Raw genomic sequence first — 27,321 nt, 5'->3', positions numbered from 1 at the left:
GGTCACCAATGCAACATCATTTATCCCCAATTCAGCTATTGGCACGTTAGGCAAAACAGCTCTTTTACATAGAAGTATTGCTATCTCTACGATTAAAAATATGAGGCCTGGCAGAAGCGATACGAGACTGCTAAGATGCCAATAACTATAGTTAGTATAATCGAATCCAGGCTACGAATTGAATGACAATTTTTTCAAAATCATACCTAAGCGCTAAACATATTGTATATATCAGGTATCTCTTTGCAAAAAGATGCCAGATGATGGTATCAATGGAGAAAGAGTCGTTCATTCTCGAAGCTGGGTGAAATCGTAGAATTGCGGAGAAAATGGATTTATCACATCTGTCGGCAAATGGGCGTTCTTTGTTCAAAATATCAAAGTATTGGTTTGTTTTATGTGTTAATTTGTTGATTTTTTTTAATCGACATTTCAATGAGGATTCATCAAGTTCTGCTCGACCATTCGATATCTGAGAAGGGCCAGGTAATTGCAAACCAGAGAAAATGTCTATTAATGCCGATTATACTTCTATATACTCTCAAAAGGCCAGATTCATACACCACAACCCTCATCATCTTTCAAGAAACTTCTATAATCTATGTCTGGTTCTTAAATGCATCCTCATTATCAAATTGGTACCCACGGGCAATACCACTGGTTCCCTCTTCAACAAGAGCCGCTTCCGTGCTATCTTGATCAGTCCAGTCACTTCCCAAACCCTTCCATTCCCTATTCTGTAAGTGTACAGCGGCTGTAGAAACAGTATCCCGCAAAATAACGGTGCCACCGAGTTTTTTAACCAAAGCTCCACCCGCCTGGGGTTCTTCCTGGTCATTTCCCTCAGCCTCATGAGAGATTTGCAAATGCTGCAATCTTCTCAATGGCCTTGCTGAGCTAACGTACCTACCAGTAACCGGATCAAACTCTGGCTCCTCATCACTCTCTTGGGCGTCAGTTTCCTGCTTCTCCTCCGGCTTATTTTCCTCTTCTTCTATGCGCATATCCTCAAGAACTTTCTCAAACTCTGTCACCCATTTGCCGGTCCATTGGAATTCATCACCAATGGCTAGAAGAAGTTCATATGGGGTGACAATAGGTTTGAAATATTCATTGTACTCATCCAATATGATGCCTTGATGGTCACATCCCAACACGCACCAGAGATCCACAGCATCAAAATTGGCAAGTTTGGCCACATTGGGCTTTCCGACAACAAAAACGTAGTGTCGTTTCCCAGCCGCTTTGATCCGCTCACCGATTTTTTGAATGAGAGTCTTTGTGTTCGACAAAGAGAGCGTGTTCACGAGAATACCCACCGTTCCCGCAGCCCTGGCCATGTGCATATATCTATAGCGGCGCATGAGATTAGGAAATGGGCCTTGGGATACGAAACCATCCCGACACGTACTAACCGACTGAAACTTCGTGCTCAATTGGAGAAGACGTGGTGCATCGGGGGTTGTGATGTGGAACAAGTCATACTCGGCGAGCACAGAATCGTCGCCCAGTTCTACACCGACAAATACTCGATTAAGAGTGTTCAAGGATACTTTGTCTAAAGTAGGGGTGTAACCCAAGAAATGCATATTTTCTCCTGCCACGAGGTCGGCAACAACAATTTTGTATTCTGTTAATTCGTCTTTGAGGCCTTGCAAATGATGAGTATGAGGGGCATCTGCCATGAGCACGATTACAGAATTACAGTAATCTGCAAGAGGATACCTTTCCTTGAAGGCACTAACTAGCAGTTGTGTATCAATTTGAGGCATTCCGAAGACATATGCGGTAGGTAGGGAGGAGACCGGATTGAGACAGGCATCTCCAAAATGCACGACGAAATCAGACTTTACATGCTCTGCAGCAACTTCGTCCACGCAGCACGACGAATAGGATGTGTCAGCCAAAATCCAGAGTCTTTGACGTTCTGCAGAATCTGGGTTCTTGGTGGTTCTCAGAGTGCAACAAGAGCTTCCATTTGACTCAGATTTCGAGCAATAATTTAGCGAGCCATCGTTCTGACAACAAACTGAGCTTGCCTGTTCAATTTCCGGCTTTAATTCAGGATTGGTGGCATCAACATCAAGTCCAAGTTGCTTCTGAAGTTCAGTAACGATTGCGGCAGAGTCGCAAATTAAAGAGTCTGGAAATTGAAGCGTTACTCTTCTATACTTTCTATTGCCCGAATCATCTTTTTGTGCCAAAAATTTGGCTAGTTCGTTTACAGAGTAGTACGATTTGACAACATCAAGGTATTCTTCTCCTTGCAAAACCGGCAATTTTCTAGAAACCTCACCTTTTTTTACTTTAGCGTACGTGAATGTCGATTCGTCTTGGTGCGTCGATAATACTGGGGCATGTGCTTCACTTGCAGACATTGTTCAGATGAGCCAACAGTACTATTGGAAGCGATGATCATCGCGAACCCCACATTTCGATTAAGAGAAACTAATTAGGACGGACCATGAGGTGGTGAGGACTAAATGCATTAATAATCCGAGGTGATTTGCCTAGTAGATATTTCATATTTTTTTGTATTTTCGAATTTGTAAGCTCAAACGATCCTGTCTTTCAGCTGGACTGAACATGAGTTGTCTTGAAATCAATAACTCAACAAGGAGAAATCATACACATACTCTGATTTGAAATTGAATATACATACGAGCTCTGAAATACGCAGGCAATTTTACTCCGCCCAGTCTGCAACAATTGGTCTATAAACTACCACAGAGCCTTGTACCAAGTGAGACAAGTTGTATTCACCTCGTCTCACAACACGGACGCCTTGCACGTTTTGTTCTGCAACAAGAATCCTGTCACCTAATTTGTCAATGACAACTGCAGTGTGGTTCGGATCTCCGGCTGTTTGTCTTGAACCGGAAGACTTGTCCTCAAGAACAGCAGTGGTGAATTGCAAAATGTCACCCTTGCGTACCTCATCTTCTGGGCCACGGTATAGTGCTTTTCCATGTAATTCTAGGATTGGGTAGCCATGGTGATAGTAAGTCGAGACGAAGGCGTGGTTTCCACAGCCTTTCTGCAAAGCATCGTGGGCCAAATCCCAGCATTCTCCCAGCCCGACTTGTTGACCCTCACGATGAAGACACCACGCCACTATATGATTTCCAAATTGTTCACTGTACTGAAGAAGTTGCTGTTTAGTCGGAATTTTTGTGTCTATAGGGGAAGGTTTGAACTCGGCCACACGGGCAGTTGTTCTTTGATAGTCATTGTTCTTCCACTTTATCTCGTATGTTACCTTTGACAAATCCTTGATGGTGATTGTGATCATTCTCGTGTGATCGGTGAAAACACCTCCCATACTGCTATATTGATAGGATGTGCTGTAGGCTAGCCCTTGCAAGTCAGCAGGTAGGTCAAGACCTGAATTGACATTGGCATACCACCCAGAAGTTAGTTCAAGGTTAAAATCAGGTGGACCAGGCGGTGCCGGCTCAGGAGTTGACAGGTCTCCAGCCCGAGGAATTGGAGCTGCCTTCCGGACGTAATTTCTTGAGGCTGGAATTGGAGGTGGAGTTGGTGAGGCATTTGAAGGGGTCGAGTTGCGAGGGGATCTTGCTGGAGGTGGAGGAGGCACAGCTCTTGCAACAGGTGCCGGAACTTCTGTATGTTGGGTAGCTTCGAAACCATTAATTGAAGAGTTTTGAACGGGAACAGTCAATTTTTGTGGTTTAGGAGGTGGTAACTTTTTAACAATGGGTTCCTCAACAATTTGTGGAGAGATTACCTTCATATCAGAGCTAGTATCCAAGTTTTTCTCGGCAAAGACCTTTGTAGGCTTTTGTGGCTTCTGCGGCTTAACAGGTTTAGCTGGCTTTTCATGACCTCCTTTCGCAAGAGTCTTCACTGTTTCTAGTCCAGGAGATATACCAGGCTCAGCTTTTGAGTTCTCTGATTCCAAGGATTTCTCGGATTGATCGACATGTTTTAACTTTCTATTGGCTATCTCCAATGCAAAATTAGGTCCTGATCGGCTCACCTTATGCGCAACCAACACTTCGGGACTGTGTTCCTTCGATTCTGGCCTTGGAACTGACTTCAACTTTGCAGGCTTTGGAGGCGGCTGCTTCTTTTGTTTGATGGATTCGGGTAATACTGCAGTTTCTTTTACAGCAAGCTGAGACAGACCCGAAGCCCGACTAGGCAATGATGGGACAGGACCACTTGCTCTTGTTATTTCGGGATTAGAACTCTCAATGGAAGGGCTGTACTGCGGCGGAGCCACTGAGGGATGATCGATAGTAGGACTATGTGAAGGAGAAGCACCGCCAGCTCTAAATGGCTTCGGTGGCGGAGGTCCCAAAGCAGACATATCGAGCTCTTTGTAACTGACTGGCTTGTGCTCATAAACCTGCTTGGTGGTCGAGGTGCCCCGCAGAACTGGCCTTTCAGCGGTTCTTGACGGAATGGCGGGACCAGGTGAGTTAGCGGCAGGCTGAGAGGCAGCGGCTGCCGGAATGCCTGGTGTTGGTCTTGAGGCAGTAGATCCACTCGAATGTGTGCCATCAGGAACCAGAGATAATGAAGCAGAGCCTGCGGAGCTAGCAGAGCCAACCGCACTTTTTTGATCCCGAATTCCTATATGAATGGGAGGAGGAGCGAAAGTAGAGACATCCGCTGCCTTGACAAACAGTGGCCCTTGATGAGCGCGAGCAGGCATCACAAATTGTTTTGGAGTGAGTGTCAGGGACTGTGCCTGTGTTTGAGGAGTTGCCTCAGTCACTGAAGGTGCTGGTTGTTGTGCTGGTTGTTCATACGACTGAGTTGGCTGTTGATAAGTTTGACTTGGCTGTTGATAAGTTTGAGTTGGCTGTTGAAGTGGTTGTGCGGGCCGATGATAGGTTTGAACTGGTTGTTGATAAGATTGAGGGGGTTGTTCTACGGGTTGTTGAAGTGGCTGAGCAGGTTGCTGAACAGATTGCACAGATTGAACAGATTGTGGCTGCTGTGACTGCTGAAGCTGCTGAGGCTGGGGTTGTTGCGTCTGATTATCCTGTGGCTGTCCAAAATAGGTTGCCTTAACGTCCTTGACACCTTGATTGATAGCCAGGGTTGTTGCCTGAGTCACCGCTGAAGAAAACGCACTGGAGAACCGATTGGTCAAGTCTTCCTGGAGGTTTTGTGCTCTAGCTGGAGGTGGCGGAGCCGAAGTTGCGGGCTCTACAGTGGTGGCTACGGGTTGTGTCTGACTCTGCGCAAATTGCTGAGAGGGCCTCACCGGAAGAACAGGTCTGACTTGTTCGGTTTGGGCTACGGGGGTGATGTTTGCCTGCAATTGACCCGGATTCAGTTGAGGTACAAATTGAGGTTGTTCTGTATAATTTGGGGGCTGCCCTGGCTGAACTACTTGCCCTGGCTGTACTGGCTGTACTGACTGTACTGACTGCACTGGCTGTACCGGTTGTACCGGTTGTACTGGCTGCACTGGCTGCACCGGTTGTACTGGTTGAGAATAACTCTGCGCACCACTCCTCGTTTGGCCATCCTCCTTGGTCGGAATAGCCCGTGTTGGCACGTTTCGTCTTGGTGGAGGTGCAAACGACCCGATGTCTTGTTGCTCCATTGGAGGCACTACAACCTCGGAGGCAGATGTCGCGCTACTGGAGCGATCCAATTGCGGAGGAGGAAGCCCTTTTCTTTGGGCTTCGTTCTTTTTGTAGGTGTTGTAGCCTGCTTTGGATAGGGCCTTTGTTCCACTGCCGATTCCTTTGGCGGTAGCGATGCCTGCTTTTTTGAAGGCGCCTTTATTTTCTTGCCAGAAACTCATCTGTGTGCTGTGGTGGGAATTGAGGGCACGTGTTGGAAGTGGGGCGTGGGTTTGAAGTATATAGATCTACAGGTGATAATGTGTATGGTGCATATGTATGTAGCATATGTATGTCGCATATATGTAGTATGAGAATTTGTGGTAGCTGTAGATAGGGGTGAATATGTAGCAGAAATGAAGATCGATATCAGTCGGAGGTAGTATGAGTTGAATATTCACTATTATTAATTGCACTCGTTGGAAATTGGCAATAAGGGTAGTGTATGATTGTTGTTTCTGACTACATTTCCTAGAATCGTAGTAGCTACAAATTGTGTGGCATACATACAATGGGAAGTGATGTAATGCGCATGAATCTCATTCAAGGGGCTAGAAAAACTGCCATCTCAAAGGACTTTTCATCATTTGTATCTGTTCCCAATGCCCATGTGAGCTATTCCGCCTTGTTCTATATTAACGGTAGTAATGAACGGATTATATTCAGGATTAAAAATGATATATGTTTTTCTAAAATTGAGAGCCCTTGAATTCTACTTGCAAGATGCTAGCTTCCATGCAACGACAGATCGGATCTTCCGGTCACTAATTGACAATCAAAACCAAAAGATAACTGAGGACACTGCCAACAGCGAGCCCCGTGCTCAAAAATACACTGGTGAATCCGCCTGCAGCCTTTTTCTCATCATCATTGTCACAATGATCTCCCACAACCATGAAGCAGGAAGTGGCCAATTGACCGTTGGAAAACCCAAATGTAAACTGCAAGAACATGTACCAGAGATCAGACAGGAAAAACGGCGCCAGTCCCAGTGGATGGATGTTGCATGTCATGAAAAGTGGAATGTACAAGAAGCGTAGCAATGAGTAGATAATTAAGTGGTTTGGGTTCTTCACAAGAATGTAAGAATTAGTGGCGCCACAGAAGATGCGGCCAAGTAGATCGCCAAGGTTCCAAATGAGGTAGATGAATGGAATGTAGATACTCTTGTGGAAGAACGGACTAGGGGAATCAGTGTGCACAGACTCAACGATCGACGCAAATACCGGGAAGATCAACGTCACTCCGAATGTGAGGAAAATTGTCATAACAATTAATTTGAGTTTCCCCCACATGACACTGAAGGGCACATATGCTTCTGTTGGCGGAAGTGGTTCAGTCAAAACCCCTGCCCGATCCTCTCCAACAGTCTTTGTTGTGTCACCCAAAGTATTATCGTCCTCAACAACATCGCATACATCATCGCTGAGTGACGATTGCCCCTCTTCAAGGAGCTGGTTGAGGGCTTTATATTGGGCCTCTGACTTGAGATAGCCAGTGAGAGTGAGGAGAGCGATAGATGCGACGGAAACAAGACTGGCAGTGATGTAATAGATAAAGACGCCCAAGTTCTTGTCGACGTAATAATCGTCATCCTCCACTTTAGCAGTAACATCGCGCTCTTTCACGCCTACAATCAAGATGCTTATAATCAAAGCTACTGAGGGCAAAGTTCCAGCGATAGCCTGGCCCACCATCACCGCGTTGGTGTAGATTTGTCCCAAAACATTCACAGTGGCCATGGTACCGTTTTGGGCCAAGCAGGTGGCCATGGCGCTTACCAAGACCATGAGCATTAGAAAGGTGAAGAATACATAATCATCCATACGAATGAACAAGTCTGACACACACGAAATGGCCATCAACACAAAAACCACGATCGTCGCCACCAACCCAACATGTATACGTTTCTTATAGTCTACTCCTCGTTGTGCCTGTGAGAGATAATAGCTATAGGTGGTGCTGACAATGGTGGACACCGACATCATCGTCAGCGAGTATATTTTCACAAGTGACTGTGTATGAAAAAAGCGCTCTCCATAATATGCTGACGCGCTGAGGAAACAGTTCCAGGGCCAGAGAAGGGCTACACCGACCAAGGTAAAGGTGCAATATTGAAGTCGGGAAAGCGTGAACCGCCAGGGTCCGAGCCTGCAGACCGTGGGGTCAATAGTATGAACCGATGATTCCATTTCTGAAAGTTGTGGATTCTATGCCCCTTGCAGGGATTATTCTGGGGTTTTGGTTGGGAGAAATGTGGTACCTATTAGATATGGTAGCCGCTCAGAGGGATCTCTGCAGGTAGATAAGAGAATTGGACTGTGGACGAATATTTGGCAGAAAAAAACCAATAGTGATTTCTCTTTTTTTAAAAAAAATTCCTTTCTCTCTGGATTTGCGCTCATAATTTTAGGGGTCAATTTTTGTGTTTGACATTCGTTCGGTATTGGTGCCAACTCCTCCTTCGGAGAGTTTGAAGAAGCCTCAAAGGTAAATGAAACCGATAATTGATTGGCCCTTTAAAATTGAAATTACTCCTTCACAAGGTCTGTTTCAGGCGACAGCCCTTTGCTTTCCAAATACAATGACAGAGGATGGCGCTCTGGATGCGGTAGGTCGGAGAAATCAATAACACTGTTTCCTCCTTGCTCGTCTGGATTCACGCCATGCTCATAACAAAAGCGTCTTAAGCCCTCAATTAGTTTTTCCTGTGATTGAAGAAGGCTCATGACATCGTTTTCTACTCCAACGAGCATCTTGAGAAGTAGGAAACTGGGCTCTTTGATAGGAAGCCGCAAGGGCGACTGTTCGCCAATCCAAAAATCAGCATCTTCCCCGCATGTTTGTGTGGTGTTCAATGCATCAAGGTGCTCCACCCACTCATCATGGGTGTAGCGTTTTGCAGGGGTTTCCACGCTGTCCACCAACAACACCTTGAGTGATTCTATTCTATTCACGACATTTGCAATGATTTCATAATCATCATTTACAGAAGTATGAAGCTCGCGGAGTCTTTCTGCAGTCAGTGGTCCTATTTCTCTCTCTTCTAATTCAGTCGCATCAAGGGTGATGAGTCCACTATGTGATCTCGGGAAGCTTCGTGAGCGCAGCAAACTTGACATTTCCGAGAGCCCTCCAGAGGGACTGATATCATTTCTGTGTGGTATCCATCTTTGGTAGAAGGCCTTCAAAAGACTCCAGTATGTTCTCCAGTGCATCAAATGGGTTGTTACGGCATTAATTTTCTCACCCCATTCGAATAGAGTATCTGAAGCATTGGAAATTAAAATTGCCATCAATGGGACAGCAAAAAAAGCCCAGACTATGAAAAATGACCGTCCAAGGGGTTTTTGTGGTGTAAAATCACCATATCCAATGGTAAGAAGGGTCACAAAGCAATAGTACACTCCATCAAAATAGTTCCAGTCCTCAATATAGCAGAAAATGAGCCCGCCGACAAGCCAGAAAACAACGAACACAATTATCGTGACAAGAAGCGATATGTTCGCCTGGTGCAATTTCACCTCACGCCGGAGCTGGCGCATTTGAGAAAAGGCTTCCTCGGGACTCAACCGAATGTCTTCTTTTTCCAAACGCTGAATAAGTTTCTCGCGTCCGAGCTCGATTCGATGCCAAAAGATGCAGGGCGCAGCGGAGGTAAGGACAACCTGACGAATCATAGCGACTACCAAACCAACAATGATGACACCGACGAAACAAAAGACCATGTCGAATGCCCTTGCGCCAGGGGTTTCAGGCACCAAATCTCCGTAACCAATGGTAAGAATAGAAACAGTACAGAAATACAAAGACATGCCGAATGTCGCATCGGATAAGAGATACGCCATGCTTACGGTACCCGCAACCTCCCACAAACAAAAACAAAGAATATACATCATAAGCGAGCGCTGACGACGGCTCAAATTGAACACGGGCGGATACTTTTTGAGAGTATAACCCAAGAAGTTTGAGGCCTGGATGATAGCGCATGAGTAGTAAAAGAACACCGTGAACATGGCCAAGTAGTAGCCCTCGGTGAGCTGCACCGGCTCATCAATACTGGCAACCTTGACAGCAGCCAAAATGACTGCAACAAGCAAAAACAGTCCCGCGAGAAGCCAGCAGCTGATGGAGAGGAGCTGGGAGAACAAATAGTGCATTCTCTGGGAGAAGTTTAGCACGAGCGACGCATTGCCCATCACACCAAAAATGAACGAGAGCACATTGAGGGCAAAAACGGAGCTGTTGTCGAGGCGCACAAGCGACAGCTCCACATAGCCCCATTTTTCAATCAAACACACCAACGAGATGAGGTTGCTCACAGGAGCCATGCACGCCGAGACAAGAGGGAAGTACGACGAGACAATTAACCACAAAACAAACCCGCTCTCACCCGGCTGCACAGTCAAATTTGTCACCGACATAATCGGGGCTGAGAGCGCATGGTTTAACATGAATCGAGAGGTCTTCATCAGCGGCAGCGCATCGTCGTCTGTGCCCAACCCCTGGAGAAACTCATCGGACAACAACGGCAGAAGCTTTTCTGAATACTTGAGGAGCGTTGAGGGCTCAAGGGTTCTTTTGTGAGGTTGGCTTAAGTTTGTCATGTGAGACCTCGCACTGGTCAAGCGCTTGCGGAGCTTTGTCGGCATCGTGAATGCATGAACTGGCGGTGTATGTGGAATGGATTAAGACAGGTTTCGGGAGCAGACCATGGGAAATCAGAGGGGGGTCTTGGAGGAGTAGCTATGGTTATAGTACAAGTAAATACGGGGAGGTGCAGGATGACACCTCAATGTGCAGCATAGAGGAATAAATGAGAGCTCGTATTTCATGTAGGTTTATAGTGCGAACAGATATTGATCGTCAGTCACTGAAGCGGCTCGATCGGCTCAGAGAAAAGAAAGGGAGTTCAATACTCCGTTATTTTTGATGAAGGATTCGATCATGATTTTGTCCCAGAGCCGACATTTGGAATCATTTGCACCAAGCCACTGATACGAAATGGAGTGGAAAGGACTCGAATAAATATATCAAGTCCTCTGCTCTTCGAAAAGATACAACAGTGCAGACTCGATCTTTAGGTTCTGGTGCAAGATGTATCTGCTGCGCCAGAGGAGGAATTGTTAAAGTTCTAGAGTGGCTGCAAAATCGTCCTACGCCCATTGATGCTGATTAAACCAGTCTCTCAAACCGACCGTAAGAGAACTTTTGGCGTTTTTGAATCCCTCTGCTTCGAATGATACAATTAATTGGTGTATTTTATTGTACTACGAATGTTTGGGGAATACAAGCCATGCAGTGAGAACAGGGCAGTTTGAGGTCGTCTCAGGCATATCCTAGGCTTTGATTCTTCTTTCAACATTAAAATTGCGTTTAATCGTAGAAATTGGAATTGTCGAGTTGTTCACAATCACAGTCGATGTATTGCGGAAGTATGGACCTGGGATAGTAGATGTTCATGATATCTCGGATTTGAAAGGCTTGTAATATATAAGGAACAGAGCTAAGCCAATTCTTTTTTTCAGAGTAGGTAACTGGTGTGGGAACGTTCAGTTCTGTTCGTGTGTACCCAGGTGACCACGGAAATACTATTTAATCATTCATCGTTTTGCAAGAAACCCAAAACTTCCTTATCTTAGGTGCTAAAAGTTTTTCCTTTTTCTATGAGAGGTTTTCTGTGCTTATTACTCATACGCTACGATTCGCTCCTCTACCGAACTTGGGAGGACGTACAGAAAACAGTCTACGAAACGAACTAATCGATTGGAACACAATGAAATCTTCTTCTAAAACCTTCTTTTTTTGATTGAGAAACTTTAGGTAGCTTTACATGAATTTGTGCCTATAATTTCTTGCCTTGGACTGTGCTGTTTTGTCGTTGTCTTCTATTGCTATAACACTATTAAAACTTCGAGAATATTTACAACAACAACAAGGTAATGACATCGTTAAATGTCAACGGAACAGTATCGCTTTTGGTACCTTCTGGCATGAATGAGCACTTTCTGAACCAGGTAGCTCTTTGGTCCTCCAAGGCAATACGAAACCTTTCGGGAAATTACATTCTCAGGAAATTTTTTAGGCTATTCAAGTCACTCAATGATCCACTTCGCTCTAACATTTCTTTGGGCAGCCTTAACAATATCATAGCAGAGGCTTGTCATAACGAGCACTCAACAAACCAAAAAAGCCAAGAATCTGATTCAAATTGCTGAATCCGCGAAACAAAAAAAGAAGCCATTTTCGTTTATTCGACTCGCCTAAATCACGATCCCAGCGTCCCCGCACTTATTCTGTTCCATCAATCACTACTTCCAACCAGAATCTCGTGCCAAATGAGTCTCCTGCTCTAGCATGAACAAAACTTTGACTACAGATGAGGATGTCGGATCGTTGGAATTCGTGGTCGGTGACGGGACAGATCCTCTGCGGACTCTACTGGTGACTGTAGTCCGGCCTCTTCCAGATGCTCATTTGGACACTCTACAGCCTAGCATGTTCGTTGGACGGAAGTTTTTATTTTTGAGTGAAGAGCTTTGCAGAAAGCTAGATGCATGTAGCATATACCAGGTCATTGTGCTGAGGGTCTCGGAGCAGATCCGCCACGGTCTTTTGCTCTCTATGTCTACTCTGGACAGGGCATTCCAATTGCTCGATACACAGCACAGCATCGTATATACTCCTCTTTCAAGATCAGGAGCCGGTCTTGGCCTGGATTCCAGTGCGATCGAGAGTGGTCTGGGGATTCAAGAAACAATACTAGAGCAAGAGGGTAAGGGTTTGCGCGGTCACGATCGCGAATTGTCATTTTTAGCTGACACTATTTCAGAGACAATTTCATCGTGGGGATTGTCTGAAGCACAAACAAGCAGCAGTCCCCGTACCTGGAACGCTCCTGTCATCTCTATGAAGCGTCCTACCGCTACTGTGCCTGTTCTCATTCTGCCACCGAGGAAAACAGTGCAATACAACATATCTCCACAAACAGAGCATCATCCGCGCGATTTTCTTATCTCACGATACTTTAACACTTTATATTCGTTGACTACTCCCTTGAGTTACTTCCCTAAAACAGCATTGAACAGACTACGAAACATGTGCAACAATGACAAAATCAAGCTCTTGGATGCACTTACGTCTGTTCTTTTTTCTCCTGAACATTTGAACATCCGCCACCGCGAGAAAATGGGCCTTGCAGCCTTCAACAACACGACACCCACTGGCCTACATATCCTGACTTTCGAAAAGGAAAATCAAAAGATTTTCTTTTCTCGATATTATGACGACTTGTCTCAGGAATTAAAATTCGACAATCTTGTTATGGATCTCAAAGTGAGAGAAGCACAACTACAGATCATAGTCCTATTGGAAATCTTACTTTGTTCTGAGATCCTGGAAGCCGAATTCCTCGAACTGAATTCATTGAAACAAGAGAAAGCCAATATATCTCATTCAAAGCCCTCTTTAGTTAGGAGACGCAAAAAGCAACGAATTATACCAACCCTATTGGGCCACGGTCTACAAGATTCTGACACTGACAGCAAGAAATTGCATAGCGGTATGGAGGAATTTCAGTATTACAAATCCCTCATCTCATTGATAGACCAGCTTGGCATTTGGGGCGTGTTTCAGGGAAAAGGTGTCCTGAAAAACGAGGACCCGATCTATGGCTTGCTTGCTTATGTCTTGTTGCCTTATTACAATAAGAGCTTGCCTCTCACTGTACAATTTATTGTAAAAAGTTTCAAGAATCTTCAGCCCAACTTCAAACTTCCAAAGAAGTCTGCTTCTCGTCAAAATTCATCAAACGACGGAGTTGATTCTCCAGCACTGGATCACGTTTCAAAACGGAAGACAAAGTTCTCAAAAACTCTCCTCTCTCCCGACAAGTTACCATTCTTGAGAAAGACTTCTAGCACTATTGAAAGCAGTGATTTGAAACCCGCAATTCTGCTTAAGCGATCAAAGTCCAGTTTGAGTTCCAAGAACATGCACAAACGACAAGTTGACATGTTAGGCAGCAAGTCAGATGTAAATGAGGAGACAAGCGAGGCTGCCGTTAAATCTCAGACTCTGTTTCTCTTTTGCGATGCTCGTAAAGTCAAATCCGTTCCGATGGATAACAGTACTACACTAGAAATTTCTCAAGTGGAAGCTACTCCGGCCAAACAAAACCATAACTCTCGGCATCAAATGAGTATCGAGAGTCCTGAGGCTCCTCAGGTTTTCGCAACACCTTCTAATGTTAGGGTAGTTGATTATAGATTGGACCAAAATTTGGAAGACTTAGGGCAAAGTATCACGGACGCTTTACCAAGAAATACCCGACGCCAAACCATGCTTGAGAAGTTGCGCAATGTTAGTGATGAATCGTCACAACTCTCGCTTGCTGTCAACAAGATGCCATTGTCGAATGTCGGATCGTTGTTGCCAAATGCAAATGACATCATTGGAAGTTCACCAGAAAAAATTTACTCTTCTTCTCCAATTAAAAAACTTGTGAATGGTGATGAATATGGAGCAATCAAGAGTTCACCAATTGGGATCAAATCTCTAGATAGTGTTCCAACGAAACCGACTTGTGATGATAAACCATCAAGCATAGCAGAACAGGGCACATCTCAGACTGATGTCGAGATGCAGAAACCGAAATTAAAGCGCGTTGCACAAAGAGAGTCCCGTAAAGGTTCTCGGGCAGCTCCCCAGCCTGCTTTGTCAACAAGCTTCAGTAACATTAATGTCTTCAACGATTCGCAATCCATAGGAACAGAACCTGAAACACCAATCTCTGAAAAGAAAAGCATTGTTTCCGAACATTCATTTAAAATACAAAACTCGGACTCAGACCTGGACTCCGATTTTGAGAAATTGATGGCGGCTCCTCGAGTTACAATAAAGAAGTACGCAAAGCGTCGCTGATTGCATAACCATTGAAGTGAAAAGAAGGCTGAATTTTTGCCTACAATTCATTAGACTCATCTTTAATTAATTAATACACATTTCATACTATACATTCACCTCTCCGAAGAAAATTCCCTTACAAATTTGCTTCGCATTGGGTCGCTCGAGAACTATTTTCGCTAGAGATTCGCCTATTCTCTCAGCAAGCTTTGACTGGATTTCTGTTGACACGTCGTCTGTCTCCATGGCATCTTGGTCGGCGATATCGGGGATCTCAGAACTGAGCTTACTGAGAACTTCGACAGTCTTATCAGTGAGAATCTGTTTCTCGATCTCAGTTCTGTCGCTATCCTCAATGACTAATTTGTACCACAGCTTCAAGTTACCAACCAAGACGAGCTTAATGACCTCTGGTCCAAGTTTTTCCAAACCAAGCAAAGCACCGTAGTGAGTTCCAATAGGCTTTGTTGCATCTAGCAAGGCTCGAAGTAGGGTACGGGCTACACGGGGCTTGAGTGTGGAGTAAGAACTGCCGTACGAGTTCAACACGTGTTCGAGCAAAACTGAAGCAAATTCACGCACAGCAAACTGGCTTTTCATGAGTTCTTGTGCGGCTTCTTCCGAAGAACCTTCCTTGGAGGGCGTGCCAATTCTTTTGGCCAAAAGAAGAGTAAGAATACACGGCATCAAGGCGTGGACATAGGGCGAAAGGAAAATAGTCTTGTTATCATACAACGCTGAGATCACATCGAGCATTGTTATCAACAAGTCGATGTTTCGGAGCTGATTTGTGATCTGTTCGGCCACAAACTGGATAAAATAAGGCACAAGTTGGTGCAATCCAGGATCTGTTCTCAACGAGCTCAACGCAGCTTCTCTCAAACTTTCCTTTTCTGGATCTGAAGAGATGAGTACCTCCACGACCTTGTCGAAGTACAATTTGAGTTCTTTGGAAAGGACATGTTTAACGAGTGGTTTGATCTCTACATCTTTATCTTTCTTCTTCTGGCGCAAATCCTTACTATCCTCGCCCTGAGCAGCGCTAGCGCCATTCGAGGAGTCAGCAGCAGAACTCAACAAGTCATTGCTAAGAATCGATGAGATTGCGCCTCGAGAAATGGGAGGCAAGCTTTTGATTTCAGACGCAGACGGGTTTTGAGGAACAGTTGGTTGCACACCTTCAATAGCCAACCAATGAGCAGTAAATGTGGCCTGGCGCGGAACCCGGGGAAGCTCCTGATTGATCAACTTCTCGAACTCGAATTCTGCCTCGTCTAAGTAGTACAATGTCTGACCCGCAGCTCCAAAAAGTGCCTCCTTAAATACTGGAGGTTGAGAGGTGTCATAGCCGTATAGAGGCTCGATGTTGAGCACACGCAACGCATGGCTGATATCGGAGGTGGTCAAAAGCTTACGCTTCGAATGACGCATGAATTTGATGGCCGTTTCGAGGATTTCGTGGATTCTGTACTCGACATCCATGGCCAAGTTTTTGGCGGCATCGTCGGGGAGATTGATGCCGAGAAACTCGGCCACATCTTTCACAGTGTCATGAGGGGACCACAACGTGTGCGAAAGGGGCACTTTCCCGGGAGCTTCCATTGTTGGAGGAGATTTGGAGTGGAAGTGATAATGTAGTAGAGGGGAGGTATACAGGACGTGGAGAAATAATGGTAGATATGATTTTGGGTTTAAACCAGGGAATAAAAATAAATTTTGAGATATTTCAATCAATGTCATTGATGGCGCGGTATAATTTTGAAATGTTTCTTTTGTTTTTCTTGGGTTCTTTCCGCGTCTAATTGAAAGGCAGTGTAAGTTTTAATCCAAAGAACTGTAATACATCCTGGATTCCGCTGGTATCAGCCTGCTCTCGTTTTTTTTCAAGCTTTTCGGCTATCAATTTGTGGGCCAGATATGGACGCACACTTCCGTCTTCATTTAAAAAGTCTTCCTTGACCTTCTGCGGTATTACCCGAAAAGAAGGCTCTGATAGCATGTACACTACGCTCTGGTCCAAACGCATCTCCTTATTGTACAAAGAGCGGTCTTTGGTTTTTGCATCAAAACATAGCTGCCGTAACTCTTTCAAAAGCTTTTCTTGGTTCTTTTTGTCTTTGATTGATTGGATATTGGACAGCCGACGAAGCTCGACAGCAAGTTTGTCAAATCGTGCCTGGGAACTTTTTAATCTCTTTTTTAAAGATTTTGCAATTGCTAGTGATTCTTCGGCATCTGAATCAAGATCTATGAGGCAATCTTCAAGAACCTCGCTGTGAATACTCAAGAGATATCCTCCCAAATTTAGTTGTTTCAATATGTCCTCGCATGCATCATAGTTTTTAACAAACTCGGCAGCTGTGTTTGTATAGTCGTTGATGACCTGGCTCACTTCATCCATTAGTCTAGTGCTTATCTCCACTGCTTCTCCGACTGCTTCTACACACTGCTCCGTGTTACCATCGAGTTTTATTTCCGGTATTGGTTGTTTATCAAGATCGTGATATCGACGCTTCTTGATCACTTGTAAAAGATCAGAGAATTCGGAAGTGCAATTGCTCTGAATATCCTCTATTGTAAGGTTCCACCAATCCATTAGAAAGAAAAAGAGAAACTAATCACTTAACAAACAGATAGAAATTCAAAGCACAATACAATAATACGGAAATTATTAATGCTGGGTCTGTATCAGGCTTGCATTATATAGGGCGCCTATTATTCATGCTGGTGGCCAATGTTATGCTTCCACAGGCATCGATTTAGGGAAAATGAAAGCAAGTGGCTCGCAAGCGCGCGTCAATGAAGGCATTTCTTCTCGTGTGCAGTTCAATTATTAGTATTTCGAAAGCATTGTCGTCTGAAGCTTTCATTCCATTAATGAACGAGGGCACTTAAAAGGCAAACCTTGTGTGAATATTACTCAAAGAATAAAACATTGTTTATGGCAAGAATTAACGCTGCTTTAGAAGATCTTGGGCTCCATTGTAGGATTGTTGTTGGTGCTCTTGGTTTCTCTTATTCTTTTAAAGCTATCCTTTCCTAAAGGCTCAATAATTAAAAGAAGAATAAAAGTTTTGACAAAGCAGCAATAACAAGGAAATTCCCTAGAGCTACTTGATCACTTGGTATTTAGCAAGAAAATTATACGATGGATACCTCTCTCAAATCACCTTGGCGGTGTTGGCGCAGCGCTGATGCTGGCGAGAAAACTTTCATAGAACAATAGCGGAGCAAAAAGGGTTCAGACTGGCAAGCCTGCTAAATCGGTCATGGCTTTCTCAAACGTTTGTACATCTTATTTACAACGCTATGATTTTCCGGGTATTCGAACCCGTGCTTCATGAAGTTGAGCCTACCCTGAAGCAGACGCAACAATGAGAACTTTCTTCATTCGATATCTTTATCGATCGAGTATAAGGTGTCGAATGATGTGATGAAACGGCTACTTTCGTTGCTCGAGTCATTCAACCTAAGAGTCTCGGTTTGTGGAGGTAAAGTATGTGTTCTTTTCGTATATAGTTTCGTTAGTCTCTAGTTCATGCCCATCCTGTGTTGGACAGAAGAATGATGTATTTCTTTTTCTTTTTTGCCTTGCCTTTCACTTCGGCTCCCAGTTTTTCGATTTCTTCACGGGCACGGCGGATCATCTCATCAGCATCCCATCCGCCCTCCGAATCTTCTTCTGTTTGTTCTGCTTTAGGAATCTGAGTTCCCCAAACCGACCGTTGCGTCAGTTCGGAGGCATCAGCGCTCAGACTCCGTGACCGTTCAGTGTGTTGCCCTCCTGAAAGCGCAGGCATCTCGCGATGATCAGTGATGGTGAGGCTTCCAATTCCACCGCCATTAATCCATTGGAGATCGTCTTCGTGGTATTGTGGCCCACCGTTGTTCTCCCGGTCAATGTACTCCCGTGCGCGACGCTCCTCTTCATTAAGGGCCCGTTGTTTACTTCTTTCTTCCTGATTGAGCTTGCGTGAAGATGTTTTGCTTCGTTTGAGGAGATCGTGTTTGTAAGTACCCCAAACTTCGGGCGAAATAAACTCGTTGTTCTCCCAACAACATTCCAAAAAGCCAAGAGAAGTTCCCAGCGGAAGGTGAGAGATGTATTTGTATCTTGTGGTAGCAAGTTCTTCATCCATTTCCTCATAACGGATGTTTTCGACTTTGGCTACGATGGAAGGCGGAAGTTCAGAGTAATCTGCCCCGTAGCTAGTTTTAAGAACCTTCATATCTAGCGCAGAGAGAACATAAGTGGTGGGGCACTTAAAGCCCGTTTGGTAATAGTAGAACGTTTGGTTTGGTGCGCTGTCTTGGCTTGGTTTGATAGGTTGCACTTGCTCACTAACCTTGGCCTCAGACTCGAATTTCTCAGTCCAAGCGCGAACATCCAGGTCAATGGACAGAAGAGCGAGTTTCAAAAGTTTCCTTCCAGCCAAAAACAGGTCACTGTCATTTTCGTATGCTTGACGGAGAGCTGTTTTCTCTTGTTCATACATAGATGTCACATATGTATGGTCAGCCTTATAAATTCTCAGATATGGATCTGTATGGAGCTGGTCGGCCCACGGGAATTGTCCATGCGCATCTTTGGACGCAAAGCTAGGCACCGGGACGATCTTGTTTGCGTCACGCGCCATGAGTGTCAAGACGATCTCGTCATTTACTTTTGGCATATCGAAGCGCACATCGGTGGTGTCCACCAAAACAGGTTTGACATCGCCGCGACGAATTATGGATGCGCACAACGGACAATCTGTATACTTCTCTACCACTGCCTTGCTTTCCCTCTTCATAGAGGTGGGAACCTCGCTATCCAAAAGCGCCAAAAGACATGGAAGACACAATATATGACCACACAGAGTGATCATTCGAGGTGCCACAAGCTCAGAAGAAAGACAAATAGGGCAAGCGTTTCCCTGAGGGGCCACGATGCACAATATATCGTCTGTATCAACAGGCACGTTCGGATCAAGTTTCTGAGCCGTATAAGACTTTCGGTAGTCCACCACAAACTTGTAGTTCACGTTTATGAACCTCATTCCGTGGAGAAATGCTTTTGGACGTCTGCGAGCCGGTCTTCCTCTGTTGTTGTAGTCTTTCGATGATCCATGTGTACCCGAATGAGAGCCGTTTCCGTAGCCGCCATTGTTGTAGTTCAGATTACTGTTTTTGGAGCGGCCATTGTTATACATGCGCTGATGTGTTCTACGATTACTCTGGTCCTGTTGGCGGTACTCCGGCAGGTCTTTATACAGCAGAAAGTCGAGCAAGTGGTTGATAGAATTCTGATTTTTCTTGGCAGCTCTGTTCTTCCGGCCCTCTGCCCGTGTTTTGCTACTCTCAGTCTTCGCAGAGACGTTGCTCGAGGTAATTGGTTTGGTTGCACTCATCGTAAGCGCATGATGAGGATCCGATTCGGATGACCCAGCAAGAGGAAAAAGTGGTGGGGACAGCGTCCTTATATAGTTCTGGGGGTGCGGTTATGAGCCCGGTCCGATTGTCTTTCTGGGACTAGATGGGAGCGTGTGGTAGCCGGTTTGAGCAAGAGGAGGTGCTCAACGTGGCTAGCTAAAGTATGGGGTATTGAGATGCGAGGATGGATGTATCTGGTGGGAAGAAGGGATCTCATGAGATGATTCAATTTCTTTCGAAAAAGTAAATGATAAGAACTTTGCTTAGATTGTTTTTAATGTTTTTTTTTTGTTTTTTTTTTTCATTATCATTTTCCCTCTCGTTTTGGTGTTCTCTACTCTCAATCACATACTGCTTTAGCCGCCGAACTGCTCTTATCTACCCTTTACCCCTTGCAGAAGATACAAGATCTTGACGAAAGACAAAAAAAAACGTGACAAACAATTTAACAGAATTGTCCTGCCTGAAGCATTTATCAACATAATTGAGCAGCCATCAGCCATGGTATCTGTAACACAAAGAGACTACGTTTTCCTCTCAGGAACAAGCAGTCTCGCCAAAAAGCATGTCGAGATTTTTCAAGCTGAAAACAATAAGTGTATTAGTGCATTGGAGGCCGCAGGTCTGCGCTCGAAACTGCTTACAGTGAAAACTTGTCCCTGGTGTGGTGTGTGGCCTTGAAAAGCTCTTCGTCTGAGACCGAGAGTGCTGGCCAAAGATATTCTGAAACATTAGACAAAATCAATAGTGCAGTATTCGAAAAGGGAGAGTTGTCAAAAGATGAGAAGCCGCTCTTGAAGAAGGCCCTCATCAACTGCAGGTTTCTCCTTAGTCTAGTTGAGACAAGGTATGAATACTACCATTGTTCCATCGCAAAAGCTTCTTTAAAGACCAAGAATGACCCTGAGTTTGAAATTTTGGGCGAGATTCTTCTCAATTCCATTGAGGAGTTGGAGTGTCACTTAGCAACGACGATGTCTTTGCTTACCAGGGCCGAGTCTCAAATTCTGCAGTCTATTAAAAAGATCCCAGAAGACTGGTCAGAAGGATTTGTTGCGTTCGTGTTGATAACCAGTCTTGCGTTCGGAGTATTGGCGTTTTTTTCCATCTCCTTTTTGTTGTTTGAAAGGTTTGATATTAGAATTGGGAGATGATACATAATCAGATCGTGCATACTCCATTTCAGGAAGTCCCAAATTCCGAAGAATAGTTTGAAGTGTAGTTCATAGCTCAAAATATATATTTTGTATTGTTTGTAATATCGAGGCATTCGTCATTTGTCGCAATGTAGAAGACAAACTGGAGATAAATGGCTGTATAGAACGAGCATGAGAATTCTCATTCGTATTCTTCAGTGAAGTTTAGCGCCTTGCAATTTTCGATCTGCACAATATTTGTGTTATAGGATAGATACAGAGTTTCGATCTAATGGAGGACCAGCTGTATGTCGAGCCGAACCATTTTGATCTTCAGAATTATGGATCCAATTTCAGACGAGCAAAATCTATCGGTTGCGGCCATATCAAGTGGAAAATACTGTTTCCCGTCCGATCAACGTTAGTCAAGCCACTTAGAGCCACACTGAGTAATGCAGTGGGAGACCATGTGTGAAATTGTGGTGCTGCAATCTTTTTTTTTTTTGGTATTTTGATTGTTGCAGGAGTATTCTTTTCAAGTTCATGTGCTTCACTCTGGTCAATGAAGGTTTGTCTACACTAGAATTTGATGGATCATTCGCCATTAATACAACAAATAATGGGAATCATTTCTGGGTTCTGCTCTTGACGACTACCTTCTTCTGCTTCTACATTCACATTTTATGTTTTGTTCTTTCTTTTGTTTCCCACTAACCATCTGATCCCGTAGAGTTTTACCAGAGATGTCCAAAAAAAATAAACGACCAATTAGAACATTCCCCAAAGCGGAATTGAAATACTAGAAAGACTTAAAAATACTCTTTACCTTGATGACTTATTGACTCCAGGCTATGCTCACGTGACCTCCTACCCCATTATCACTACGTATTTAGTAAGTGCCACTAAAAGCCAGATAACGCAGTATTTACCTCAAAAGCACTCCAAAATGCCATTTGTGCCCCAGCATATGCTGCTACCTACAGAACCTCCAGGCTATCTGAGCGAAAACGCTCCAAATCCTCCCACAGTGATGGAAACTTTCGAGTTGGACGAAACGAATGTGAATCCCCCTCTGAAATACGGCCATTTATTCGGCAAAATCGCCGCAGCGTCACGCATATCAATTGAAAAATTCAACCGTTCGGTCGTGAGCCCTATTATGCGGGCCATTGGTCCTGTAAGAGAAGGTGTAGCCTATTTGGACAGAACCTATGAGCTGGTGATAATCAAACTTGGGAACCCATTAGTAGTAAAAAGACTCATCTATGTGATGTTTGTGGTAGTTCTCATGAATTCTTTGTATTATGCGGAACGCAATGATAGCGTGAAAGGTGTAAGTGGTGGTGGATTCACTGATGGGAAACTTTTCGACATCGACTTGCTAGCAAGTAATCTCCGACAGTATATTGATCCGCTGGTGCTTAAGGAGAATATCGAATATGTGAGCTCGGTACTGCGGTTTCCTGGAAGCGTAGGCGACCTAGCCTTGGCGCGGTACGTCCAAACGTATTACACTAATAACGGTATCAAGACAGCTTACATTGGCGAACACAAGGCATACATAAATTATCCTGTGGCAGAAGGAACGTATCTTAAACTTTCCGATGGATCTTTCGAAGCTTCTCTTGGCCAAGGTGACAATATTCAACAGCTAGCATTTAATCCTGGCGCGCTCGGTACAAGTGAGGAAATCGAAGCGCCCTATGTTTTTGCCAATTTTGGCAGTGAAGCAGATTTTCTGCGTCTTTCTTCTGCTGACGTTTCGTTGGATGGCTGTATTGTTCTTCTCAAGTATGGAGGCTCCCTTCCTGAGTCGTTAAAGGTGTCTATGGCTTTTCGCATGGGTGCCAAAGCTGTAGTGTTCGTTACTTCTCCTACTGAATGGACAGGTGCCACAAATGAGGAATACATCAATAAGAAAGGTGTGGGTAAAACTCGCTTCAGTCCCGGTAATCTATTGGACCCTTCGTGGGAACCCCAACTGAAATTGAAACCTAATCTCGATTGGAACGCTTCCGGAGCAACCCCTAAGATTCCTACCATCCCTATATCATGGAAGGATGGTAGCCATTTGATCGACCAATTGAAGAACTCGGGAATTCAATTTGACGATGGGCCATTCTCAGGTACCCCTGCTACTAGCAAGAAATTGAAACTCAGCATTAAGCTCGAAGAGCGCCCTGAGCAACCTATTTGGGATGTAGTTGGAACAATTAAGGGTCGTGAACAATCTTCGAAGGGTGTCATTTTCGGTGCTTCTCGTGACTCTGTCTGTAACGGAGCATCTACCTCTGCAACAAGCACAGCAGTCTTATTAGAACTTGTGAAGGTGTTCACTTCTCTACAGCGCCAATATGAATGGTCGCCTAGTAGAACCATCTATTTTGTTTCCTTTGATGCGACGGATTACAACCTTGCTGGTTCATCAATGTGGGTAAATAAGGGAAAGAAGGAATTGCTCAATCAGGGATATACATACATCGATGTTAATGATATCCACGTGGGAGATATTTTATCTGTGGTGGCGAACCCGCTCTTACATGACGTAATCATGGAGGAAATGAGCAAGGTAGTGATCAAATCAGAACATTTTCAGGGTTCGCAGAACTTGTTTCAGCTTTACGCCCTGCAACATGACGGCAAGACAGACTTCCCAAGCAATTTCCTCGAGAACAAGAACTACGTGCCTTTTGTCAATACTCTTAATATTCCTTCGATGGACATCGGTTTCCGGGCCCCCAATGGAATGGACCAGCCTTTGCAATCCTGCTTAGATCTGTTCGAAAACTTGAACACAAACTTAGACGGCCGTATGGAACATCAAGTGGCCATTGTTGAACTTTTTGCTCGCTTGGGCTTGCGTTTAGCAGAAGAGCCGATGATCCCCTTCAATTTCAATCGTTTTGCCAATCACATGGTCAGATTTAAGGACGATCTCCAAAAAGTGATTGATGAGGAGGACCGTATGCATGGTATTAGCTTGAGTGACCTAAATCGTGGAGTCACCAAACTTCTCCAAGGAGCTCAGAGCCTTGAAGAATTCAAGAAAGACTGGAAAGAGTTTCTTCAAAATTCGGACGCAATGGAACCAGTGATGTTGGCAAACACACGTCGGTACACAAATGAGAATGTGGTTGCATTCAACCGCTTGTTTGTCGGAAAGGAAGAGAGAGGCTCAAGACCGGGCTACAATAATTTCTTGACTGGCACGACATTTTTCGCACCACAATCACTGGACAACCAGCATGAATGGAGCTCGTTTCCATTTGTTCGGGATGCCATTCTGATAGGCGATCCAAGAGCTGCTGTTGCTGAGTTAGAGAGATTGGGGCTCGCATTGGCAGAGGGTGCTGCATTAATAATGACTTATGGATAAGGATATGGATTATGGGTGTTCACAAATGACACGGACTGGGCATGCAAAGCTAGGTAGGGCGCCATGAAGCTCAACCTACGGCATTCAATTCTAGCGGCCTCAAGAGGCAATATTAAAATAAAGAATCAATGTGCATTTAACGATAAGAAAATTTGTAGAGTAGATAGGTTCCGAGGCTTAGTAACTCCATCTACACCGAAATAAAAACGCCACACAATAATTAAGAAAAAAAAAAAGAAAAGCCGAACAGTTAAAAAAATGACATTTCTCTCATATACTTTCGGCGGACTATCTCTTTTCTCTATCTTTTTTTCTTCTTTGTGATACCTCTGCTTACTCCACATCGGCACTTGGTTGTATATACACTCAGTCTATATATACCACATATTTATCTCCGTCTAAGGACCAAAAGATACACAAATAAGGCACGATATCGTACAAAAGAATAGTCGGCCTGTATTCAGTACCCGATCAGTAAATATAAAGAAACATCAACCAATGAGAGGTGACCCCGTTGAGGAAGCATCGTCGTTTCTTCCTCCAAAACACAATCTTCCCGAAAACGAGGAGGAACGTCCTCTCACGAGCCGTAATTCGCACGAGTCGAGTTCTCTCGAAGACGAATACTCGGATGCAGTCTCGGATGATGAGCACTCTAGATTTGAAGTTCGAGCACCTGATCTGCGTAGTTCAAGCAGTCAACACAATGTATCTTCGCATAGACGTGATCAAATAGTTGAAAGTAATAGTGCATCCATTACATTAACTCCTCCAGAAGCGTCTCTGCCGTATGCTGGCTCTGTGCAAGGCAGTTCAGCTCAGCTAGTAGAGGAACAAGTCGATTTAGAGCTGCAAGTTCCGGAACTGACGCCCTCTCGACCACTCAGTTATCGCCAGCGACTCGTCAATATGGCACGTTCAATTTTTCCGGTTCAGCAGACTTACGATAGACTCAGTAATGGTATAACTACCGGTCGCCTTCAGGCCAACACTCCGGGGCGTTTCATTGGTCTGGGAACAGATGGAGTGTTCCGGAACTTGGCCGCAAAACCAGATCGTGAACTGGAAATTTTGAGGCGCGAACAACATCCGCCCACTTACGAAGAAGCAGCCGCCGATGCATCGCCTGAATACTGGGAAATAGGAGTGGTGAATCCCGTGTTTGAAGATGAAGTTTTCGTGCGTGGTTTGCCTGTAGGAACATTTGGAAATCTTCTCTGGAATGCTTTGATGACAATTGCATTCAAGATGGTTGCGTTTGTGTTGTGCTACTTGCTTCATACCTCCCACGCCGCGAAAGAGGGTACCCGCATAGGCTTTGGAGCCATGCTAATTATGTACGGATACAACATTCTTCCAACAAACTTTGGTTCTTCGAAACAGATACCTCCTCGATATCAGCCTGTTAACGCCAATACGCTCGTGTCCAAGGCGCTGCTGACTAAGATTGGAGGTCCTCTTGATACATACGTGCTGGATATCCCAGGTCTCACACAAGTAGCCAAAACTTTTGGGGGAACGCACGAGCCATATTTGGCCTATGGTGTTATTGCTTTCGGCCTCTTCACCATATTCATGGCTTTGTACAGTTTCATGCAAGTGAAGCGCGACGAAAAGATGATGTTGGCGCCTCCTCCTCAACAGGAACAACACTCTACCACAGAGCCCATGATGAACGTGCCGGAGTAATTTTTGGAACTATGGGATCGCTACTCAGATGGGTAGACGGGATAGAACTTCATGATTTATAAGTATTTATGGGAACAGGAATAAACGAACGCATACCAGGACATCACATGCGAACTACGAGCTCTTGATTCCAAGACTATTTGCTTTTCATTATGAAATCTCTCTGCAATGCGAAATCCACTGTCTTTAAAGATAGGATATTAGCCTTCAACGACCACTCAAACGAGATTTTAGCCCATGATCACAAGCATCTTCTCGTAGATAGTAAACACTATACCTCCACTCAAAACAAGACGACCCAAACGAGGCGTTGCTCCTTTCCAGAAGGTAAGCAACCCTTCCTCCTTAAAGATTTTGGCAAAACAATTGAGTGTTGATGAATACTGCTTTTCAGCGCCCAAAGCTTGCATACGGGTCTTCACAGTGTCAATAGGCATGGTTGAGTACACGGTAATAATACCAGCAAAAGAACCCACAGCAAAGGTAGCAGCGGAGGAAAGGGGTTCGTTAGCCTTCTTTCCAGAGGCCAGCTGAACCATTGTTTTGATAGCATTGTAGGATCCAAGACGAACAGCCTGGTTTGCAGCCTGTCTCATGGATACTGGGACAACACCGGCATACATTCCCTTGAGCCCCAAGTCACGCACCAATTTGACAGTGCCCGAGACAAGACCATTTTGATATTTTGGTTTGGGAGATTGTTTGTCATCAATCAAGGCCGTTTTGATAGCCTCGAATGGAGTGACTGCAACCACAGACTCCAACAACCCAGCGCCAAGACCGGCAACAACACCACGAGGACCAGACAACTTTCCATTACGGTCTGCGAGCAATGCTTTAATCAGATCAAAGCCCAAGAAACGCACAGAGGCCTTGACGGTATTTCCTACGACGAATGCTGGACATCCAACATACAACGCAGAAGTGCCCTGCGTTTTGGCAACATTGTAGATTAAAACCAATGGGTTTCTTGAGGCCTTGGACGACTTGTCCACCAACTGCAAACGAGTTTTGGCAAACTCAAATGGGTAGGTAATCACACCTTCTATGGCACCGGCGGTACCACCAGCAATGAATGACTTCAACGGGTCGGTTTTCTGAGGAGAAAGTTAGTACTAGGCAAGATTCGAGAGGAAACAACGTATTTCGATATTAATTTGTGGCTATTTCACCAAGTTTAACGTACTTTTTGCTGGGA

General features: G+C 44.6%; 11 protein-coding genes across 11 annotated transcripts; 3 read left to right on the top strand and 8 right to left on the bottom strand.

Moving 5' to 3' along the window:
• Nucleotides 1–599: 599 nt before the first annotated feature.
• On the bottom strand, nt 600–2,378 carry PUMCH_003676 (uncharacterized protein; the record flags this gene model as incomplete). The annotated part of the gene is made up of 1 exon (XM_063022636.1): nt 600–2,378. One exon carries the CDS (start codon nt 2,376–2,378, stop codon nt 600–602), a length of 1,779 nt encoding a protein of 592 aa, XP_062878706.1.
• Nucleotides 2,379–2,686: 308 nt separating this feature from the next.
• PUMCH_003675 (uncharacterized protein) lies at nt 2,687–5,788 on the bottom strand (the record flags this gene model as incomplete). The annotated part of the gene is made up of 1 exon (XM_063022635.1): nt 2,687–5,788. The coding sequence occupies one exon, from the start codon at nt 5,786–5,788 to the stop codon at nt 2,687–2,689; it is 3,102 nt and encodes a 1,033-aa protein (XP_062878705.1).
• Nucleotides 5,789–6,370: 582 nt separating this feature from the next.
• PUMCH_003674 (uncharacterized protein) lies at nt 6,371–7,798 on the bottom strand (the record flags this gene model as incomplete). The annotated part of the gene is made up of 1 exon (XM_063022634.1): nt 6,371–7,798. One exon carries the CDS (start codon nt 7,796–7,798, stop codon nt 6,371–6,373), a length of 1,428 nt encoding a protein of 475 aa, XP_062878704.1.
• Nucleotides 7,799–8,137: 339 nt separating this feature from the next.
• PUMCH_003673 (uncharacterized protein) lies at nt 8,138–10,258 on the bottom strand (the record flags this gene model as incomplete). The annotated part of the gene is made up of 1 exon (XM_063022633.1): nt 8,138–10,258. The coding sequence occupies one exon, from the start codon at nt 10,256–10,258 to the stop codon at nt 8,138–8,140; it is 2,121 nt and encodes a 706-aa protein (XP_062878703.1).
• Nucleotides 10,259–11,963: 1,705 nt separating this feature from the next.
• On the top strand, nt 11,964–14,528 carry PUMCH_003672 (uncharacterized protein; the record flags this gene model as incomplete). Its single annotated transcript, XM_063022632.1, has 1 exon — nt 11,964–14,528. The coding sequence occupies one exon, from the start codon at nt 11,964–11,966 to the stop codon at nt 14,526–14,528; it is 2,565 nt and encodes an 854-aa protein (XP_062878702.1).
• Nucleotides 14,529–14,615: 87 nt separating this feature from the next.
• Nucleotides 14,616–16,250, bottom strand: PUMCH_003671 (uncharacterized protein; the record flags this gene model as incomplete). The annotated part of the gene is made up of 1 exon (XM_063022631.1): nt 14,616–16,250. The coding sequence occupies one exon, from the start codon at nt 16,248–16,250 to the stop codon at nt 14,616–14,618; it is 1,635 nt and encodes a 544-aa protein (XP_062878701.1).
• A 58-nt stretch (nt 16,251–16,308) lies between these two features.
• Nucleotides 16,309–17,106, bottom strand: PUMCH_003670 (uncharacterized protein; the record flags this gene model as incomplete). The annotated part of the gene is made up of 1 exon (XM_063022630.1): nt 16,309–17,106. One exon carries the CDS (start codon nt 17,104–17,106, stop codon nt 16,309–16,311), a length of 798 nt encoding a protein of 265 aa, XP_062878700.1.
• A 940-nt stretch (nt 17,107–18,046) lies between these two features.
• PUMCH_003669 (uncharacterized protein) lies at nt 18,047–19,900 on the bottom strand (the record flags this gene model as incomplete). Its single annotated transcript, XM_063022629.1, has 1 exon — nt 18,047–19,900. One exon carries the CDS (start codon nt 19,898–19,900, stop codon nt 18,047–18,049), a length of 1,854 nt encoding a protein of 617 aa, XP_062878699.1.
• A 2,104-nt stretch (nt 19,901–22,004) lies between these two features.
• Nucleotides 22,005–24,434, top strand: PUMCH_003668 (uncharacterized protein; the record flags this gene model as incomplete). Its single annotated transcript, XM_063022628.1, has 1 exon — nt 22,005–24,434. One exon carries the CDS (start codon nt 22,005–22,007, stop codon nt 24,432–24,434), a length of 2,430 nt encoding a protein of 809 aa, XP_062878698.1.
• Nucleotides 24,435–24,932: 498 nt separating this feature from the next.
• On the top strand, nt 24,933–26,123 carry PUMCH_003667 (uncharacterized protein; the record flags this gene model as incomplete). Its single annotated transcript, XM_063022627.1, has 1 exon — nt 24,933–26,123. One exon carries the CDS (start codon nt 24,933–24,935, stop codon nt 26,121–26,123), a length of 1,191 nt encoding a protein of 396 aa, XP_062878697.1.
• Nucleotides 26,124–26,353: 230 nt separating this feature from the next.
• PUMCH_003666 (uncharacterized protein) lies at nt 26,354–26,746 on the bottom strand (the record flags this gene model as incomplete). The annotated part of the gene is made up of 1 exon (XM_063022626.1): nt 26,354–26,746. The coding sequence occupies one exon, from the start codon at nt 26,744–26,746 to the stop codon at nt 26,354–26,356; it is 393 nt and encodes a 130-aa protein (XP_062878696.1).
• Between the last annotated feature and the right edge of the window lie 575 nt (nt 26,747–27,321).

This window comes from Australozyma saopauloensis, chromosome 4 (assembly GCF_035610405.1).
Source record: "Australozyma saopauloensis chromosome 4, complete sequence".
Classification (NCBI taxonomy): domain Eukaryota; kingdom Fungi; phylum Ascomycota; class Pichiomycetes; order Serinales; family Metschnikowiaceae; genus Australozyma; species Australozyma saopauloensis.
Note: the sequence above shows the minus strand (reverse complement) of the source record. Positions and strands in the feature narration are given on the sequence as shown.